Source organism: Phalacrocorax carbo, chromosome 28 (genome assembly GCF_963921805.1).
Source record: "Phalacrocorax carbo chromosome 28, bPhaCar2.1, whole genome shotgun sequence".
Lineage (NCBI taxonomy): Eukaryota > Metazoa > Chordata > Aves > Suliformes > Phalacrocoracidae > Phalacrocorax > Phalacrocorax carbo.
Window position 1 is genome coordinate 880,282 of NC_087540.1, and position 18,870 is coordinate 899,151.

Below are 18,870 nucleotides of genomic sequence, written 5' to 3' on the forward strand. Positions count from 1 at the left end.
TCCCTGGCAAAGCGGCGCCTTCGTGGAGCGGACACCAGACACTAACCTGAGTTTTGGAGTAGACAGAGCCCGAGATGTCTGGCACTCCTGTATTACTGGATGTCACAGATACACCTGGGGAGAAGGAAAGGCAAGCATTAGGCAGCAGCCACTGGTTCAGCAGGAGCTACTGCCGCTAACGCTAGCATCAGGTTGGTGGAGAGCTCTAGTGGCCAGGCAGGGCCACAGGCATCACCCTAGCGAGCAGGGCCTTGGCAAGGCTGAGATGCAAAGTGCCTGTACAAGCGTAAGTTCCGCTGCTCTGGACGTGAGCAGTTTCTGAATGCTTCCAGAAACAAATTTAGGGGCCTACTGCCACGCAGAGAAACACACATTCTTGAAGAGCCCAGAAAATAGAAACACTGAGAAGAGCTGGGGGGATGTGGCAGGCAGACAAGGAAACCAACTCCCAGCATGACACGGTAGCAAGAGCGGCCTGAGAGCTCCTTGGCTGTAAAACAGGCTGTTGCATGTAAAGGCCACAGCTGGGGGCTACGATGGTTGGTGCAACAACTGGCAACGCTGGCACCCAACCCACATTCGATGCAGGCTGGTGGTGGTACAGAGGAAAGCCTCAGCAATCATTTAAGGCCTGGAAAAAATGTTGAAATTAAAGAGGTTTGAAAGACTCAGTACCAGGTGGCCTGGTACAGAGCCGAAGCATCTTCGCAAAGAGAAAATAGGGTCTTCAAGGGCTCTAATGTAGTGAAAAAAAGGCACAGCAGAAATTTAAAGGCTGGAAGAGGGACCCAAAGGCAGGCCCTTGATGGTCAGCCAGACATTAACCTGTGAAAACCAGTACTGAGACAAGCAACAGGTCCACGACCTTCTCACATCTTTGAATCAAGAAGGACACTTTAGAAAGCATGCATCTGCCAAACACAGGAGTCCAACAAGTCCCCAGCCCCAAATCTGGAATAATTATTGTTCTATCGATCACATACCAGCAGTTCAAAAAAAGCCAAACCCAACAAACAGAAGCCAAAACCCCAAACAATTCAGCAGCTAAAGCTCTCTGATGCAAGTCCAAGGCCCCAGCCATCTGGCTGCTGGGCACAGAAGAGGGTGTGAAGTGCTCCGTACTCCTCAAACCCACTCCAGACCTCGATGCAGAACAAGCCTGGGCCTTTCCAAGGAGAATCAAATGACCTGCGAGTTGCACAATGGCAATTTTCCTCCCTTACTGCTGGAGGCAGTAAGACAGCAGTCCCCTTACACCGCCAGCGAGACTGCGAACAAGCCCTGCCACTGTCGGTAACTGCTGCTGAGAAAGATGCTCTGTTGGGTCTTACCAGTGCTGTATCCATGAGAGCCATAGCCGCTGGGCTGCTGAAAAGGGGTTGCTGATGCGTTGACGCTAACATTCACACCATGCTGCTTGGAAGAGGTAGGAGCAACCTACAGAAAGGAGAGAAGCAGAGTGAGGAGAGGCTTCGCTGCATCGCCCTCCCGCTGCACCTCCACGCCTCGCCTCTGGGGAAACTCACAGGGAACACGGCGGGCCCGTATTGGAAGGTGCTGGGGAGCCCTGGTACCCCTGTGTAGTACGGCAGACTGGTGTAACTGTAGCCAGGAGGCAGCGCTGCGTTCAGGAACGTCTGCTGCGTGGTGTGGTGAGTCTGGGTCTGGCTCTGCTGAGGCTGGGCCAAAGTTGTTGCAGGAGCGGGGGAAGAGGCATCACCTCGGCCAAATTTTGTTAAATCACCTGGAATATGAGAGAGGAGAGGAGACTGATGAACAGACGTGTGAAACCCTGGCCTGTTCTAGCTCAGCCCAAAGGTGTCCCAGCCTTTTGATCAACGGTGACTTGAATCAACCTCCCTCCTACAGCTCCTGAGGCCTGCAGCCCTTGCAAGCCCTCAGACCCTTGCACGCTGATAAGGCTAAGCTGTTAATGGCTCTCCTCATCCCTGAGAGGAGGCCTTCACAGGGGAAGGGAAACTCACAGCAGCTAAGCTAGCGCTGCACCGCCTGATGTCAGCCTACGACCCGGCACTGAATAAACCTGCCACTGGCAGCAACAGAGCCCCGATGCTAGAGCTCTCCCCAAGCCCTCTCCATGCATCAGCAGCAGGCCTAACACAATTCAACTCCCTCCAGAGCCAGGCCTAAGGCCGGGGCAGCAGCCCAGGGGCCCTGCCCTACTTGCAAACAGCTCCTCATTGAAGAGGAGAGTCAAATATCTTCCAGCTGAGGATGTGTGAATGGCTCCTTTTTACAGCAGGGCTCACGCCTCCCTCTCTCTTGCTGGTGGCATGGAGTCAAACACTGCTGCAGAGGCCCAGCAGCCCGCAGAGAGTACTCGGAAATACCACTTCCTCTCTTCCCCGTCTGGGCACTGTGTGAGGGTTGGGCTGTGGGGCTTGGGGAAGCTCCCTTTGCTGCTTCTGTATGAGCACCTGCTTGGCTCTTCCATCCAAACACTCTCCCCATTCAGAGCTCACACAGTAAGCCAGTGAGAGCAGCGTGAGCGCTGCCCCAGCTCACAAGCGAGTCCAGGATAGCCGCAAACGTTAATTATCACTGATGTTAACTTGGCAAATGACACACGCTGTAGTGCCACACTCGGAGCTTGGGATTTCGGCCTCAGTGTGCCAGGCCAAAGCACTTCCGCACAAACAAGCTCCTGCCGAAGCAGAGGAGAAGCGGTGCTGGAAAAAGAGCGATCCACAAAGCGCAACAATTCCTAAAGCACATGAAAGCTCAGCACAACCCCTGCCTGCTGCGCATCAGCAGTGCGAATAAACGCACCTACCAAAGTCAGTGAGAGATCAGCCACCCACTGGGCATTTGCTTCGAGTCTGACATGTCCTAAAATGCCATGGTTTTTGTTGCACAGATTAAAAAAAAAAAAGTAATTTCTCCAGATTTTGTGTTTCTTTGTATTTGTGCTCTAAGTGCTTGAGAAGCACTGCTTAACCCCTGCCTCAACATGACCTGAAAAGCAGTTCTCCACTTTCACGCCTCACAGATTCTTTCAGCCCCTCCTCGCTCCCTTTCCAACTGCTGCATCAACTCCTACTCGTCCACATCTTCCTGGTAACATGTCTCGACACGACCAGACGATCAAAGGGAAATCAAGAATTTAGCTGCAGGGGAACCTGCTCCAGACCAAAGGCAGTGCAAGAGGCTGGTGCAGATGTAGCGCCAGCAGACAACAGCACTGGAACACCCGATAGGATATGCGATCAGCGCAGTCTCTTTTCCCTACCAGAGTACGGATTGCTGCTCAGGCTGCCATCTCTTCCAGTCAGCGGGGTGGTGGGTGTAGGAAATGGGATGCTGTAGTAATCCTGAAGGATAAAAATCAAAAGGAGAAGTTTTAGGAGCTCTGTCCAAAGATGCAAAGCAGTATCTTTTGGAAAAGGTGGATTTCTGGACTGCAGCTGCTAGATATGTTGGAGTATTGCAGTTTGGTCAGCCACGTCATGGCTGATAACAGCCTACAGCAACCCCAGGTTTTGTAGCATGCACCATCCCTCCCGTCTGGCTATTGGAAGAACCCAGTAAGGTCTACTGGTATGCAGTCCTTAGACTGCCTGGACTTTCCCCTCCACTTCACAACACAAGGGTCATGTCATATTGCTAAATAAAACCCATTCTCATAAAAGTATTTAGTTACTGCCTCTTTCAAGGATCAGAGGCAAGTACCTACGACAGCTCCTCACACCATGTCAGGCAAAACAGCTTTGCCTGCTGTCACTTTCTCATTCGCTTGCCCCACCAGCGACACCGCTGTGCTCCTAACTCCCAAAGTGCAAAGGAGCAACTGATTAACTCCTCCCTACTGCCACGGAGAGGCGTGTCCGTTTAGTACCCCGTTTGGCCGGCTCTTCAGGGCTACCTCACAGCCTGACCCGTCTGTACACTCAAAGCACGCAGCACCGGCGAGCTGTTAGACCAGCGGAAGCGGCGTGCCCGTGCCAGCTTCAGTACTCACCAACGGGAATCTCGTCTGGAGCATTTGCAAGTCATCATATCCATAGACCTGTGGCTAGAAAAAGAGCAGGGGATTATGTTCGGGACACAGACTAAATAAAGACACTTACTAAACATTAGATAAAGCCAGAAGCAGATGATCGGAGGCTACACAATTACCTAGGTGCAGGCAGCGAGCACTCGCTACCGCAAGACTGACGCTGCCAAGCGCGTTTTTCTGAGCTGCTGAAACGAAGAGTGAGCACCAACGCCTAGCACCGCTGCTCCAGGCCACAAAGGCACTTCACAATTTTCCTCTAGAAATTATTCCAACACCAAAATTTGTCCTCACCTTCAGAAGAGGGCTGTGACACACCCCTACACTTTGTGGCAGTTGCCACCCGTGTCCTGTTTGGCCTTTGACAGACCACGTTGCTAATAGAGCTCCACGCTTTCAGGAGCTGCGCTCTGACCACGGGCTGTTGCTCCCCAGAGGGTGGGGAGGCTGTAGAGAACAGGCAGACAGAACCTGCTCTGGGATGACCACAGTTAGAGACATTTGCCCCCAAGGGCATATGGATTTCCTCTGCTACTGTTTTAGGGGAAAAAGCAGGTCTAAATTCTTCCCATCCAAGGCAGTCCTGCTGGGCTGATGTTACAGTTTCTGGTCTCTCTACTACACACATCCCTCCCTGCTAGCTGAAGACAGCCTAGGAGGGATCTAGTGGCATGACACAACTGCCAAGAGCCAGCTGTCCCACTCACCGGATAAGCATGTAGCAACCCTGGAGCCATGATGTATGGATTAGGCAACAACGGTGGGACTCCAGGAGGGAGATTGGGAGGGGCTTTTCCTGAAAAAGGAAAAGTTCCACAGTGAAGCAAACAGCAGGAGCTGTCTCTCTCAGCTTCCACACCCTCCTCCTGTTTAGCAGTATCCAGGAAAGCACCTGATGTTGTTGCAACGGAGCTGCGAGTTGAGGCTGTCACCGTGGAGTTACTACTGAGGCTGAGGCCCAGGCTGCTGACACTGCTGAGACTGGATGAAACGCTTACGACTGGCGGGGCAGCTGACACTGTGCTGGAGGAGGTGGAGAAAGTGCTAGCAGAAGAATGGAGGCTTGCTTCACTCTCCACACTTGTGTGCTAGGGAAGGAAGGGAAGAGAGTGAGGAGACCAGGCAGATGGAACTGTGTGCAGAAATATTGCAGGACACTGCCTACTCAAAATATTGTGCGGCTCTGCACCCGGACGCTCCCGAGAGCCTGCAATGAACTCAGCTGCTGCAGGCTACAAAGAAACCTGCTTTGCATCTGGCTTAAGTCCAAAGCCCTGATAGCAGCCAACCCCTAATGCTTCCAAGCCTCTCGCGTGGCTACGTCCCAACATGTCTGAACACTGCCTTTGCGTCAGGAAGATTTATTCTGCTGCTGCAGAAGCCAATACCCAGGGACTCTGTACTGCGGGAGCTCCAGCAGTGTATACGTTCAAACAACGACACTCCATCAGCTACCAGTTTGCTCTGACGTCTGGTTACAACTCTGCAGCACTTTCAAGAGCTGCTACAGGCTCAAAAGCAGCCAACGCTATGTTTGAAATGGGCAGGGTGTCAAAAGCCTCGAGCCAGAGGTGCATATACAGTGTTCTGACACAACCCTCCATCCTCTCTCCACTCAACGCCCAAACTCCAGCGGGACGACCAGCAGCCTGGCAGCTCCCGTCCCAACCACAGACCCCGCCGGCCGCACGCCCAAGGTCAGGCACGCCTCTCCAGGGCGAGCAGGAATGGGGAACACAGCGCTACAGCACACCTAGACTCACCAGAAGAGTTGAAGTCGACGTTCGCCCAGAGGATGTGGATGAGGACAGACTGTTCTGCTGGGTGGGTAACGTACTGTGGAAGGAGGAACAAAAGGTTGTCAAAGCCAAGGTGCGAGGGTCACAACTGGTCGCACCAGGCCAGGTCCCACTCCCCATCTACTCGGATGGGATGAGCCATCTCAGTCTTCCCCACTGCATGAGACAGACTTTGATGTCTACTATGGATCCCTGCTTATCTAGTTCTGCCTCTCTAGAAATCCATCCACCTCACCTGCTGAGTTGGGTGGTGGTTGTACTGGGGAGTTCCTCACTGTGGCTCAGGCTGCTCAGAGCTGTTGAGTGTTGGCTGGCTGTTGTCAGCAAGGATGACGCTGATACCCCATCGCTGAGGGGCGTGATACTGGGAGCAGAGGGGGAATCGGATTTCACTGCGGGGCCTGTAGCACCTGCGAACGAAAGCTCGGGGTTAGGGGCAGGTACTAGCTGCTCCTGGAGGGCAATTCAGTGGTGAGGATCAGCGAAAGCTCAGCTAGAGGAGTTGGGAGATCTGCGGGTTCCCTCCCTGCTGCCAACCAGTGACACACTTGTGACAGCGTCACTGTGTTCTACGTCTCACTTTACCCCAACACTGCCATTGGCTCTGCAAAGAGCTTCAAGACCTACAGATGAGGTGCCTTTCACAAACAAGTCAGAGTAAATTGTCATCAGGGAGTGATTCGTTAAGGATCTCATGTATCCATCAGCAGAAAGCTGAACATTTCGAGGCAAGCAACTAATCCAGTGGCAGCAATTAGTCCAGCAGGGAAAGGACTTGCTATTAGCACAAATAAAGCTTTTCATCCAAAGCAAAGAATACAAGCAGTTCAAGAGACTCGGGACACCCACTGCACCAACAGTCTTACCTTCAACGGCCTGTGTGGTTTGTAACGGCGTGGGTTGTACAGAACTGAAACCATTCTGAGGAAGAAGAGAGAAAAGAGTACTGGGCATTGCGGCTGCTTGTTTCCAGAGGCAGATCTAGTGCCAGCCCCCTCCCGCACTCCCTCCTCAGCTGTCAAAAAGCTGTGCTACCAGCACATGTCACCAGACTGCGTCGGGGTCGGTCCCAAGCTCAAGCAGCCCAGTGCCAGCATGACCCCCAAGTACATATTTGAGAAAGCAGTGCAAGAAATTTCTCTGTTCCTGGTAGTTAAGACTCCTCAACCCAAGTCTGTTAGCCAAAATTCATGTTACTGAATTTGCGTGCAGCATGCAAGAATTGAATCCTTAAGACAATACTAAACCCTTAGCCTCAACGCCACCCTGCAGCAGGATAATTATGCATGACCCGACGCGTGGCCTGATACCAACTTAAACACCGTTAACCCCTCTGGCCCAGCCCCAGGTTAAGTAACATAACTAAAGCCTCTGGCAGCAGCCAGAAGAAAGCTCTCAGGAGAGTCCACTAGCTGTGTAGTGAGGCTGGAGAATCACAGAAACACTTGATAAATGACTTCGCTTCTCCCTGCGGCAGTGCTTCACACACTATGCTTATTCAACACACAGGGTGAGCAAAGCTATTTTCCTACCTTGGCCTGGGTCAGATCTTTCTGGGGCGAGGAGGAGATTGAATTTGGGTATCGCCTCGTCTGGGTGGATCTCTGTTCGTACAGTGGTCCCTGAGCGCTGTTCTGGGAGGTAAACGTTGCTGTCTGTATTGTGCCGCTCTGGTAACCAGACTCCTGGCTTTGATTGGACGAAATTGTGGATGAAGATTCACTACGAAGAGGGGGAAAAAAAGAAAAAAAGGAAAGGAGTTTACATTTTCCTCCAAAGCAGCCCTGCTGTAAGCTGCTGACCCAGACTCTCGGCTCTGCATTTCGGACCTTCAAAATAAAGAGCCTCAAACATTAGCATAAAGGCACCACACAAAGCAGCCAAGCAAACCAAGCAGAGAAACATACCCCGACAAGGGCTAGCCCAGCCACAGGAGGATGCTGGCACCTAGCTGCAGTCTTGCCTCCCACACTGCTGTGCTCTAGGTGACATTTCATGAGCTGCCAACCACTCAGGTCGCAGCACTCAAGGGACCGACCAGATATTAAGGGTCAGCCCAACAGGAGACAGAACCACTTCCCTTTGGCAAGGCATCGTCACCCCAGACACACCTACTCCACTGCGTCCCAGTCTGCCAGGCAAAAAGCAGGGCAAAGCACACAGAATCTGCTCACCAGGGACAAGGAGCAGTTGTGCTGGGGGGCTCCCCTCCTGTGTTTCAAGCAACACAGTTTAACAACAGCAGGAAACATCTGCTTTCTGTATAAGTACCACAGGCCAATCAGTCATAGAGCTGCCTGAATGAGTCTGCTGGCAACTTATGCTTTGCTGTTGCATACCTTGTCCCCCCTTTGTGACCATGGTGCAGTCAGAAAGGGTCTACTAGTATGCCGCTAACTAAAGTCCATGGGACTAGCTACCTTTCAAAGCTACCTGCTTGGATTAATTGTTCCCCTCCTCACGCCTGGTCCTCACCTAGCCGTGCTGGTGTACAGGCTGCTTTGAGATTGGCTAACGGCAGCACTTGTTGTGGGCGTCGATTCGTACTCCGCGAGAACAGGCTCTGAACCAAACTGTAACGCCCCAAACTGCAGGTTTAGCCCTGAGATATCCGCTGAGCCAGGCATTTCCACCGCAAGTGCAGGAATCTGCGAGGGAGAAAAAGCAGAAAGGGTCAATAGCTGCCTGGGATAAGCACAGAAAATCACAGAATCACAGCATGGTGGGGGTTGGCAGGGCCCTCTGGAGCTCACCCCGTCCCACCCCCTGCTGGAGCAGGCACCCCCAGAGCAGGGGCACAGGGCCACGTCCAGGCGGGGGGTGAATGTCTCCAGGGAAGGGACCCCACAGCCTCTCTGGGCAGCCTGTGCCCCTGCTCTGGCACCCGCACAGGGAAGGGGTTTGTCCTCATGTTCAGGGGGAACTTCCCGTGTTCCAGCTTGTGCCCGTGGCCCCTTGGCCTGGCGTTGGGCACCACTGAAAAGAGCCCGGCCCCATCCTCCTGACACCCACCCTTCAGATATTTATAGGCACTGATGAGATCCCCCCTCAGCCTTCTCTTCTCCAGGCTGAACAAGCCCAGGTCTCTCAGCCTTTCCTCACAAGGGAGATGCTCCAGCCCCTGACCATCTCCGTAGCTCTCCGCTGGCCTCTCCCCGGCAGTTCCCTGCCCTTCCTGAACTGGGGGGCCCAGAACTGGACGCAGCCCCCCAGATGTGGCCTCACTAGGGCTAATGTGGGTACTAAATGACTTTAGTACCCACATTTCCCAGCACACGAGGGTAGTTACAGGCTTGCATCCTCTGAATTACACTGTTCGACCCAGACAGGCGAGCTTTTCTCTGTCACCCCCTCAACACCCAATGCTAACCGCAGGAAGGTCAAGCCCTGCCCTTCCCTCAACAACCCAAATGGATTTTTCTGCAGCTCTAACACAATACAGTGCCTCCTTCCCCACCATCGATCCACACCTTTGATGTTAACGATGCTTTTTTCTTTTGCTGCTTCAGCTTCTGCTGTGCTGGCTGGGGACTGGAGGACTGGTTATCCGAAGACCCCGGGGACATCTGGGGAACAGGGTTGGTTTTGCTGGGCAGAGGCGAGGAAGGGGGTGCCGGCACGGTTGTGGAGGCAGTCACCACAGGCTGCTTCTCCTGCATGAACACTTCTATCATGGTTGAAGTTGACGTGAAGGCCTGACGCTTGGTGAAGGGACTATGCACGGAAGAGTCTGTCGGGTTCTTGAGATCTACTGGAGGAGACAAGAGCTGACTTAGCAGGGTTTGTTTCCTTAAAACTAAATCAAGTTCTGACACTTCTCAGCATCAAGAAAAATAAAATCACATCACACTACAAATCCTCCTGGAGCCCGTTAAAATCAGAGAGCAGGGAACCCCAGCAGCTCCACTCCCAGCTTTGTGCTCTCACCACTGTCAACACCGAGCCTTTTAAGCCCTTCTCCCCTCAGATTCTTCCACCATCTCCATAGGACAAAATGAACTTGCACAGCAGAAGTCCTCCATCCTCTAAGAAAAGCTGGACGTCAGAGTCCTTTGTGTGGAGGCACCGAATGTCAGAGGCCTGACACTGCTTCGCTCCCCCCCTCTGCCAACACTGCTGCGTTTCATTGCCTGCTCTTTCCCTGGCAAGTACTGGGTATCCTCCACACAACACCACTCCTCGGGGCTGCCCACCCTCAGTCTTTGCACAACTGCACCACCCTCCTCTTTTGCCTAAGCCTTACCGCAGCTTATTAAAAAAACAACTCCTATTCTCTCTGACTCTCCTCTGTGGCTCCTTGTCTGAAAAGATCAGGAGCTGCCAACGCTGACTGTTAATAGGACAGGGCTCGATTTTTCTTCAGCTTAGATTTGAACCAGAGCCATTTCCCTATAGCAAGAAATAAAACGCACAAGCTGAAAGAAACGGCACTAGCACTCGGCCACAGCAGGGCTCAGCATCTCATCTGAAAAGCAAGAGCCTCTCTCTTAACCACTGTTTATTCCCTCATGCCGATCCAGAGGCAGAGTTACTTCCTGGCATTTAACAGCACCAGAATCACATTCCTTTAAAAGATAGCATCAGGTCAGCAGCGAGGTGCGACCGACAAGCGTTGGTATTCGGGAACTATTCCCCAGAGGTGACCACTTTCAGACCCCTTCTCTGTTACACAGCCTCACACCAGGAAGCAGCTCTGCACACTGTGAGGGTCTCGGGAACGCCAGGTCCCTGGCCCTGAAGCTGTCTGGCATGACCAAGAGGGAGAGGGATTCAACTGCTCTAGGTACAAAAGGACCAGGGAAAGACTCATGAGCACTATTACATTTTACTCTCACAAACTTGGACCCGTGGTTCTTTTAATTTCTGCAGCACAGTTGGCTTGGTTGTGACCTTGTGATCTGGCCCTCCACCAAATCCCTCACTCCGCTGCTTGCGGCGTGGTTTTGCAGTTCTGGGAGAACGCGCTCCTCTCTGGGGAGCCGCGCTGCTTTTCCTTACCATACTGCACAAGAGACGAGGTCTGCGTAGTGGATCCCATGTCCCAAGAAGCAGTGGTGCTCCCACCAGGCTGGGTGTGCTGAGCAGCCAGCTGAGCCAGAGCCTGGGCTGTCTTGAACTGCTCCAGGAACTGAGAGCCTGTGGTACTGCTGCCTTTGGCCTCCCCGACATCTCCAAACCCTTTCCCCAGCATGCTCACCTGCAATTTCAGCAAGGACATAACAAAGTCAACATCTCCCTTCGTTTGGAACTTGGCTCAGAGGACAGATACATCTCTTAACGTAAGCCTGAACACACTTGTATCCTGCTGCTTCTCCCTGGGTGCCTCAGCTTAACGCTCTTGAGCTCCAGATGCACACAGACACTGCTGGCAAGGAGAGCTCGTACTTCTCTCACAGCCTGTACTGCATGTGACTGCAGGTACACTTAGCTGTTGCCCAACCCATGGCATTTTACAGTGCCATGGAGGCTTACAAGGAAAGTTAACAGATAAGACCTTTAAAAGTGTACTAAATTATTCACATGCACTCGGATGCACTAAAAAAAGACAACCACCAGGAGAACGTGGCTTTACAGTTAAAGTGGTTTTGAAAATCCTTCCTGAACTACCTTCCTGTAAGTGCACAATTTTTATTTCTTTTGCTGAAGTTACACAAAGCAGCATCTGCCCAGGTCTGTGCACATCCCCGATTCAGATCGATGCCTCCATCCTTCCCGTTAGTAATGCCAGCATTTCATCCCGCACCAAACTCCCAACCAGTTCCACTTCTCAAGCTGTTGAATTTGCAAGCCCTGGACCGCAAATTTTCCTTTCCTCTTGCGTGGGAAAGAAGCGTGTGTTGCAAGTCTGACCAGGGCAACAGGGGAGGAATTATCCCAATTATTTCTAATTAAGCAATGGACTTCATGCCTCTGCATTCAGAGCAGACCGGCGAATCACGCAAGCGGAGGACTCTGCCACCCACAAGAAGCGAGCAGGTGTCAGAACTGTATTTCCCATGTTGCTCAAATGCAGAGAATGTCAGGGAGACCAACACCTGCCAAAATCCGCATGCTGGCAGCGACCAGCATTTCCTTACCATGCTGTGGTGAGAGAAGGAGTTACCAGAAGCAGGCTGGGATATAGCATTTTGCTTAGAGTTGCTGAACACCAGTGGCTGGGCCAGGGAAGGAGTCTGGGATGACTCCAGGTTTGTTGACTCATTCTCCATGGAAGATGGCGTCTTTCCTAGCAGGACTGCAAGATCAATTCTGGGTAAAGAGAGAAGATAATCCACTGAGGTTAACACAAGTTCTGTCGCACCCCTCGCGTCCATTACAGCGGTATTCTACGTCCAGCCTCATAATTTATAGCTTTTACTTTACAAATTGAATGAATTTGCAGAATGTTAACTCACAACTGCCAGTAGCAACCTCAAAAGGACAGACACCAAGCAAGATCCTGCATGGCTTTCTGTTTTAAAGCATGTCTTCCATTAATTTAACACAGCAAAATGCCCCCAAATCTGAAGAACCAGCAGCAGAGCCTAGAAAAACTCTAATCTAGGACTAGGACCTGGAAACTCCTAACTCAACTTTCCCATTTAAATTCATCTCATCTTATTCAGAGCTGCTGCATTTAGCTGGCTGCCAAGGTTCAGTCTGAGATGGCAAATTGCTCTAGGACTTGTGCGCCACTTTTCCCGTGTAAACAGCATTGCCACAGGTTATCACCTCTGTCCAGCTGTGATTGTCACATTCTCGGCAGGCAGAGGCACTGAAGACACGTTGGAGGCGGTGAAGATCTTCGTCTCAGACAGCTGAAAGATTTTCAAAAAAAGGGAAGAAGAATCCAAAGTGAGAACAGCATCTTGGGTCTCCAAATAAAGCACAGACATTTGAGACAAACAGCCACAGAAAGATTCAAGAAATTCAAGTGTTTAGCCTTAAACTTCTCTAACGTTCGGCTTCCATCAGAATCAGCTTCTATTCCATTTGTTTCTTCTCAGGCAAGTGCACAAATCACCTGCCAGTGGAAAAAACCCAAATCCTTCTAGAAATTTCCCACAGTCCTCAAATCCACTAGGGCTGCTGGGGCCTTAGACAGGCGCTCTGAATCGATGGTACGCAGCACTGATCTGCAAGCCCACCACACAGGTAGGTGCAGGCATCGCTAGAGAAGTCAAAGAAAAAAGCTTCAGACCCATAGTTAAACTTCCAGTGATCCTGGCCTCACCTGGGTGGTGTGACCAGAGACCAACACATCTACTTCAACTACGGAAGGGAAAACAACATTGCTCAAAAATGACTGAAGGGGAGGTTTAATGACCACCTGTGATTTCGCCTGGAACATATCTGAATAGGAACAGCTTTTATTCCAGACTGAGGAGCTGCCAGCAACTAAACTGCAAGAGTTTTAAAGCAAAATAAGGAACCCCTGGGAGCGTATCACACACACTGGAGGAAAGAAGGGCTATCAAAGGCTCTTTTCAAGCAGAGACCTGACTGAACAGACAGAGAAGCTGCTTGCATCTGCAAACACAGCAGGAGCACTTCCTTCAGATGGTGTCTGGAAAGCAAAAGCTTTCCCTTCATGCCCGTTCTGTAGGCTTAGCAAAAATGAGCATGCAAAACCCTTAATAGTAATACTAAAAAAGCCCAGCCCTGCTCCTGTCTGCAAGAACAGAAGTTCTCCCTTGATTCAGAGAGAGACTGAAGCCCATTTCAGAAGAAACTCATACAGAGGCATTAAAAGCAGGCAATAACAGCGTCCGCACTCCCCTGAAGGAGGCGCCAGGTAGAGAACAAAAAGCAGCACTACGCTCCGAAGAGCAAGTCAGAGGGTAAAGCCAAGAGCTTCTGTTCAATCCGAATCACAAGGACCAGAAGAGGCACGTGACACACACACACAAAGCTGCTGCTGCCTCCTCCACAGGCACATGGTGCGGATCAAAGGCAAACCTTCCCAAACTGTCACTCCACCAGAGGAGAAGAGCATGAGTCTTGTGCGGAGTCAGGCCAGTTTATGGAAGAATTCAATCATGCAGTTGCAGGAAACGAGAAGACCAGACTCAGTGCCCTGGGAAATCCCTTCCTGACTTGGGCTCCTACAACAAGCTCTACTTCACACGTACTTTAGAAGCAGTAATGTTTCCTTATTCATCACAGCTCCTGGAATTGGGAGCCTTGCTCGGGCTATGCCCATAGTTTGGAGAGGATGGGCTTCGCGCGCCTCTCGTAGCTGGGTGTGTACAAACAGGACGGCAGCCTGCCAGCAGATGCAGGGAGGAGGGGGGTTTGGAGAGTACCTACATCTTCATTCCAGTCCTCCGTGCCCCATTCTTCTGTCGCTGCCCTCCACGCACCTACAAGGGTAACAACAGGTACAGAAGTTAGGTGTGCATCAAAGCTCTACCTCCGAGAGCCAAGGAAGCACTGGGGAGCTTTGCAAGCAGCTGAGAGGATTTCTATTTGCCAACCAGACAAGTTAGAGCAGTCTACCCACCCCAACCCGCGATTCATGGGCAAGGCACCGTGATGGGCTCGCCTCAGCCTTGCTTGGGCAGGCTAGGCCGAAAGAGAGAGACCACTGGGCTGGCAGCTAGGGCAACGCACACACCCGACACCGAACAGGGTAGCTGAGCTTGGCAAGGAAGCCCCAGCATCGGCCCCAGCCTCCTTGTGCCATTTTCCTGATTCCCCCTCATACTGCAGTAGCTGCAAGTTTCTGCACCCAGGAGCAGACCGTGTTACCCCAGCAGCTCGGACAGAACACCCCCTGTAGGGGCTTCCTGCCAGCTCTTGGGCAGGACCTCACCAACGGTTAAACCTTAAGTTTCCATGAAACCCAGGGACAATGTGGTTCACAGGGTTCATCCTCCCCACCTCCCCCCTAAAAAAATGTTGAAACCTCACTGCACGAGGACCTCCTGTGCACAGGCAAATGGGAATCAGAAAGGAAAATTAAAGGGACTAAGCAATTCCCACATTTTCTGTGACCAATTTCAGAGACATGCTCAAAGTGAGTAGTTTAAAATATCAGGGAGAAAAGCACGAGATTTCAGCCGCAAACCAGCACAGCGCAATTTGTAAGAGAGCAGAGTTTCCTGGAAAAAAAAGTTTTGCCTGGCCGCATCTTCAACTTGTTCTGTCCCTCACTTCGATCAGTTTAACCTCCGTACTTCAAATATTACGTGGCAACTTCTGAATCCATTAGGCAACTGAAAATTTGGTGTGGGAGGAGAGCAGGAGCATTTTACACCCCAAAAAACTCACAGCGTAAAGCCAGCCCCGTTTTGCACAGCTTGTTCTCAGCCCATGCAAACCAGACCCACAAAATCTGACAGAGCCAACAGGGTTAATCCTGGAGACATGTACAAGGACAGAACAAGTTGGCATCAGCCCTTTTATAAGCTGAAAGCCTTTTACAGCATAAAAACATAGCACGTAGGGAATGCGAATGTTGTGGATTCAGGGGCAAGGCGCGATCAGGCTTGCTGAGGTTTTGGAGGGAAGGACACAGCAGAGCTTCCCACATACACTTTAATTAGGGGGCCAAAATAGCCAAACAATTGCTTGTCTGTAAGTCAGGGATTTAGTGCATGAAATAAGTATATTATCAGTAAATTGTTCTTTTTTCCTTGTTGTTTTGTCTGACAAGTTGAGCCAATTCAAGAAGCCTTCCTTGAATTCTTCTTTTTTTAATATTCAAGTTAGAAATACAGTTATCAATACAACATGACTTCCTCGAGTGCCAGGAGTCTCAAGGCACACTGCTCTACCCGCTCCAGCCAGAAGCATAAGGAGTTCAACACATTCAATGCAAAACACATCTGGGGTTTAAAAACCCAGACTCCACCATTCCCTAGATTTTTTTGTGCCCTCACAGCAGTAGCAGGAAGGCTCTTTTCCAGATTTTAATGGATCAGAAAGGTCCTACCAGCTCAACCCTTACCCAAGAGGTGACGTGGGAGCTGGAGGTACCTCGGTCAGCTGCAGCTGGCAGGGGAGCGCAAGAAGCTGCAAGGGTTGCCCCAAGAAGAGTTTGTGCATGTAGGAACGTGGCACAGGGCTCTATTAGTCTTGCTCACTTGGGGGAAATGAAAGGAAGAGCAAAGTGGCATGAAAAGCAGAAGGAAATCCTGCAGATGAAGAGCAGCCATTGATGGGGCTTTCCTGGCAAGTCTACTTCGAGTACCGGACACCTATTCAGCACGGCTTGTGTTTAGGAGACCTGGGGGCGTTGGGCTGACAGTTGGAGTTGATGATCTTCGAGGTCTTTTCCAACCATTATGATTCTATTCTACGATTCTATAAAAGGGACAGGTGGAAAATGCAAGACCCGTGATGTACAACCGGGCATTCGCCAAAAATGCTCCAGAAAGCTTCCTAACCAGCCCAGTGTGTTTAGATTTTTTTTAAAAGAAACTGAGTGTATCACTCTCCATTCAAGCTCTTCCAAAGGTGAGCTGCAATTCAAGCAACACCCTGACACTTCTAACACCATTTCAGAAGTGTCATCTTCTGACCGGGAATCCCTCCTCTATGCTTTAAGAAAGCCCTTCAAAGATCTGCTGGTCTTTAAGTTCCTCAAACCAGGAAAAGGGGAAAAAATAAAATTAAAAGTCAATAAGCATTTGCAAATAGGAATGTGCTGAAAAAAAAAAATCCCCTCGTGTCTTCAAGATTCCCCGCTGCTCCAAACACACTATCTCTTAACTTTAAACTGGGAGATGAGCAACCAGCTTGCTCCTCCTGCAGCCCATCAGGTGGTCGGCCGCTATCTCAGTGGCTGGACACATGCTCAATGCCTCAGCCTGGAGGAGTGACAGACCCAAAATCCCTCACTCTGCACCTCAAAGGAATGTAAACCCAAACAAAGCTAAAGCGTGGCGGCAGCACTGGAGCCGACGGCCTTGTGCTGCCTGCGGGAGTTAAAGATTAACCCAGAGGCGAGACCCAGGAGATGCTCCAAAGCAACAGAAGCACTCCAATCCCGTCTGCCTCCGGGCCCCTGCAACAGCCTCCGTGGTTTCAACGCTCCTCCTCCTGTCCTGACCTTCAGGAGCAACATGGCAAGTTCCTCCAGAAGGGCTCTTATTCTTGACTTCCAGACCCCAGGTCAGATGGAGGAGATGTTAGTCAAACAGTTTTGGCCTTACGGACACTGATGGGATTTGGAAGGTATAAGTGAACTGGACCATCGCATGGGCGTCTCTTGGCTTCATAAAGCATAAAGGTGTAAGAGCAGGAAATAAAGTGGCCAGGCACTGAGCAGCTTTGCCGTCAAGCATCCCGGTCATCTCAAAATCCATTGCAATCTTCAGCTGCAGGGCAGGTCTGCTCAGGTGAAGAGCTGCCGGGCAGCAAAAGCAACCCAAAGCAACCACCAAGCACGTTGCATACCCAGAGGTAGCCATAAGCAGAGGCAAAGCGCTGCGATAGTTTAGCCAGACTAAATTCCCCTTGCAGCAGTGTTTTGACCCTCAGCAGAAAGGCAGCGGGGAGGCCAGTGAAGTGATTGCTGCAGAACTGAACTGCCGTGCTGAGGAAACGGCACGGGGACAACGGCAAGTCACAGCTTGCTGGATGTGAGACAAAGCTGCCTCACGCTTCCTACCCTCGGGTGGGACACACTGTCGTCAGTGCTGTGGACACGGAGCTGCTCTGGGTACCAAGAAGCAGTGGCTGAAGTTAAAATTTACATAACCCACAAGAATTTGGGTTAACCTCTCCCAATTTACATTTAAAGTGTCAGTATTAGTAAAAGCACAGTCAGAACAAACGTCAAATATTCATTAAAATTAACAAATTAAGAGAAAGAAGAATGACATATCCACAGATATTTAATTTTAAAAAAAAGCTGTAAAGTAAAGGTATCCGGGGCAGTTAGTGCACCTGGATGTATCGTACCAGGAGCAGTGTCATATTTTCGGGGATAATTTGACCCCTCACCCCCAATGAAATCAAGTCCTGAAACAAAAAAAAAAAAAGAAAAAAAAAGAAGAGACAGACAACCAGTGAAACTTTTGACTTAAAGAAGCGAAGGCGAGTTTCATTGCCCCCATTCACACCAGTCACATTGTACCTGTGGATACTGGTAATTTAAAGAGGTGCCTGCGGCTACTGAAGTGGAAGCAAAACCACCACGCGCACCACAGGTGAACGGCATAGTTGCATGATAAACTTTACAGCTGTGTTGTAGTACTGGAGCAAATCTGAGTTGTTCCCTCCAAAAAATCTTCAGTTCCCCCCAACCACACTCTAACCCACGTTGTTCCACAATTCTACAAAACACCAACACACAAAAAAACCCCACCCAAACACACAGAAGCCTGTTCAGACCAGACACTTGAACTTCCACCGCGCAGAGCTCATCCACTCCCATCCCTCTTTCCTCCAGAGACAAGCGCACCCATTAACCTTAACACATGCCTACACTACTCCCTCCGGTATTTAAAGCTCCGTTTCTCAGTCGGCAAGATGATGATCACTCAATCTGCTAGTGTTTTACAAAACCATGCTTATTTTTTACCCTTTTCAAAACAGCTCTCCATTTTCTGGGGGGGAAAAAAACCCAAACCAAAAAACCCCAAAGCAAACAAAATACCACCAAAACACAAACCAACCAAAAACCCCTACGCTAACAACGTGTAGTAAAAGGTATCAGAGTTCACTTTATTCCTCTCTTTCCAAATCTATCGGTTTTTCAGCAAACATAAGAAGTATGGAAGCAGCCTAAAGCAACATTAATACGGTTTTGAACGCTTCTTAGAACTCAGGCGTGATATTTACCTGAATGCTCAAAAATCATGGAAAAATAGTTTGACTTCCTGGTGGTGCAAGACTGCTCCATAAAAAAATAACCCCAAAACCACCGCTCTTAAAAACCCCCACATGAACAGACTACTTACGATTAAGGATTGTCCCTTGCGACTCTGTCCAGTTATCACACTGCAAAATCTGAGTTTACTTGTGTCTTACAATAGTGTGCGTACTTGAAACAAACAAAAAAAGGACCATTTTTCCAATGCAAGAGAACGTGCAAAGGCAGGTGGGTGTTCCCGAACCACCCAGTGA

The 18,870-nt window shown here is 50.5% G+C and overlaps 1 protein-coding gene across 21 annotated transcripts in view; it reads right to left on the reverse strand.

The window, feature by feature from the left end:
• The window catches only part of UBAP2L (ubiquitin associated protein 2 like), a 32,244-nt gene that overhangs the window by 2,201 nt on the left and 11,173 nt on the right, over window positions 1–18,870 (reverse strand). For 7 of the 21 annotated variants that reach the window (XM_064475089.1, XM_064475094.1, XM_064475086.1 and 4 more), the window contains exons 9-26: window positions 17,689–17,763; window positions 14,104–14,156; window positions 12,526–12,611; window positions 11,892–12,063; window positions 10,813–11,011; window positions 9,285–9,565; window positions 8,290–8,462; window positions 7,347–7,536; window positions 6,681–6,735; window positions 6,050–6,224; window positions 5,779–5,851; window positions 4,908–5,103; window positions 4,723–4,811; window positions 3,980–4,033; window positions 3,251–3,332; window positions 1,527–1,744; window positions 1,332–1,437; window positions 47–114 (exon numbers count right to left, since the gene is read on the reverse strand). In XM_064475089.1, coding sequence (XP_064331159.1) covers window positions 47–114; window positions 1,332–1,437; window positions 1,527–1,744; window positions 3,251–3,332; window positions 3,980–4,033; window positions 4,723–4,811; window positions 4,908–5,103; window positions 5,779–5,851; window positions 6,050–6,224; window positions 6,681–6,735; window positions 7,347–7,536; window positions 8,290–8,462; window positions 9,285–9,565; window positions 10,813–11,011; window positions 11,892–12,063; window positions 12,526–12,611; window positions 14,104–14,156; window positions 17,689–17,763 — 2,345 coding nt within the window. The remainder of the gene's footprint in view (window positions 1–46; window positions 115–1,331; window positions 1,438–1,526; window positions 1,745–3,250; window positions 3,333–3,979; window positions 4,034–4,722; window positions 4,812–4,907; window positions 5,104–5,778; window positions 5,852–6,049; window positions 6,225–6,680; window positions 6,736–7,346; window positions 7,537–8,289; window positions 8,463–9,284; window positions 9,566–10,812; window positions 11,012–11,891; window positions 12,064–12,525; window positions 12,612–14,103; window positions 14,157–17,688; window positions 17,764–18,870) is intronic. The other 14 variants (XM_064475098.1, XM_064475101.1, XM_064475100.1 and 11 more) reach the window with 5 other exon arrangements.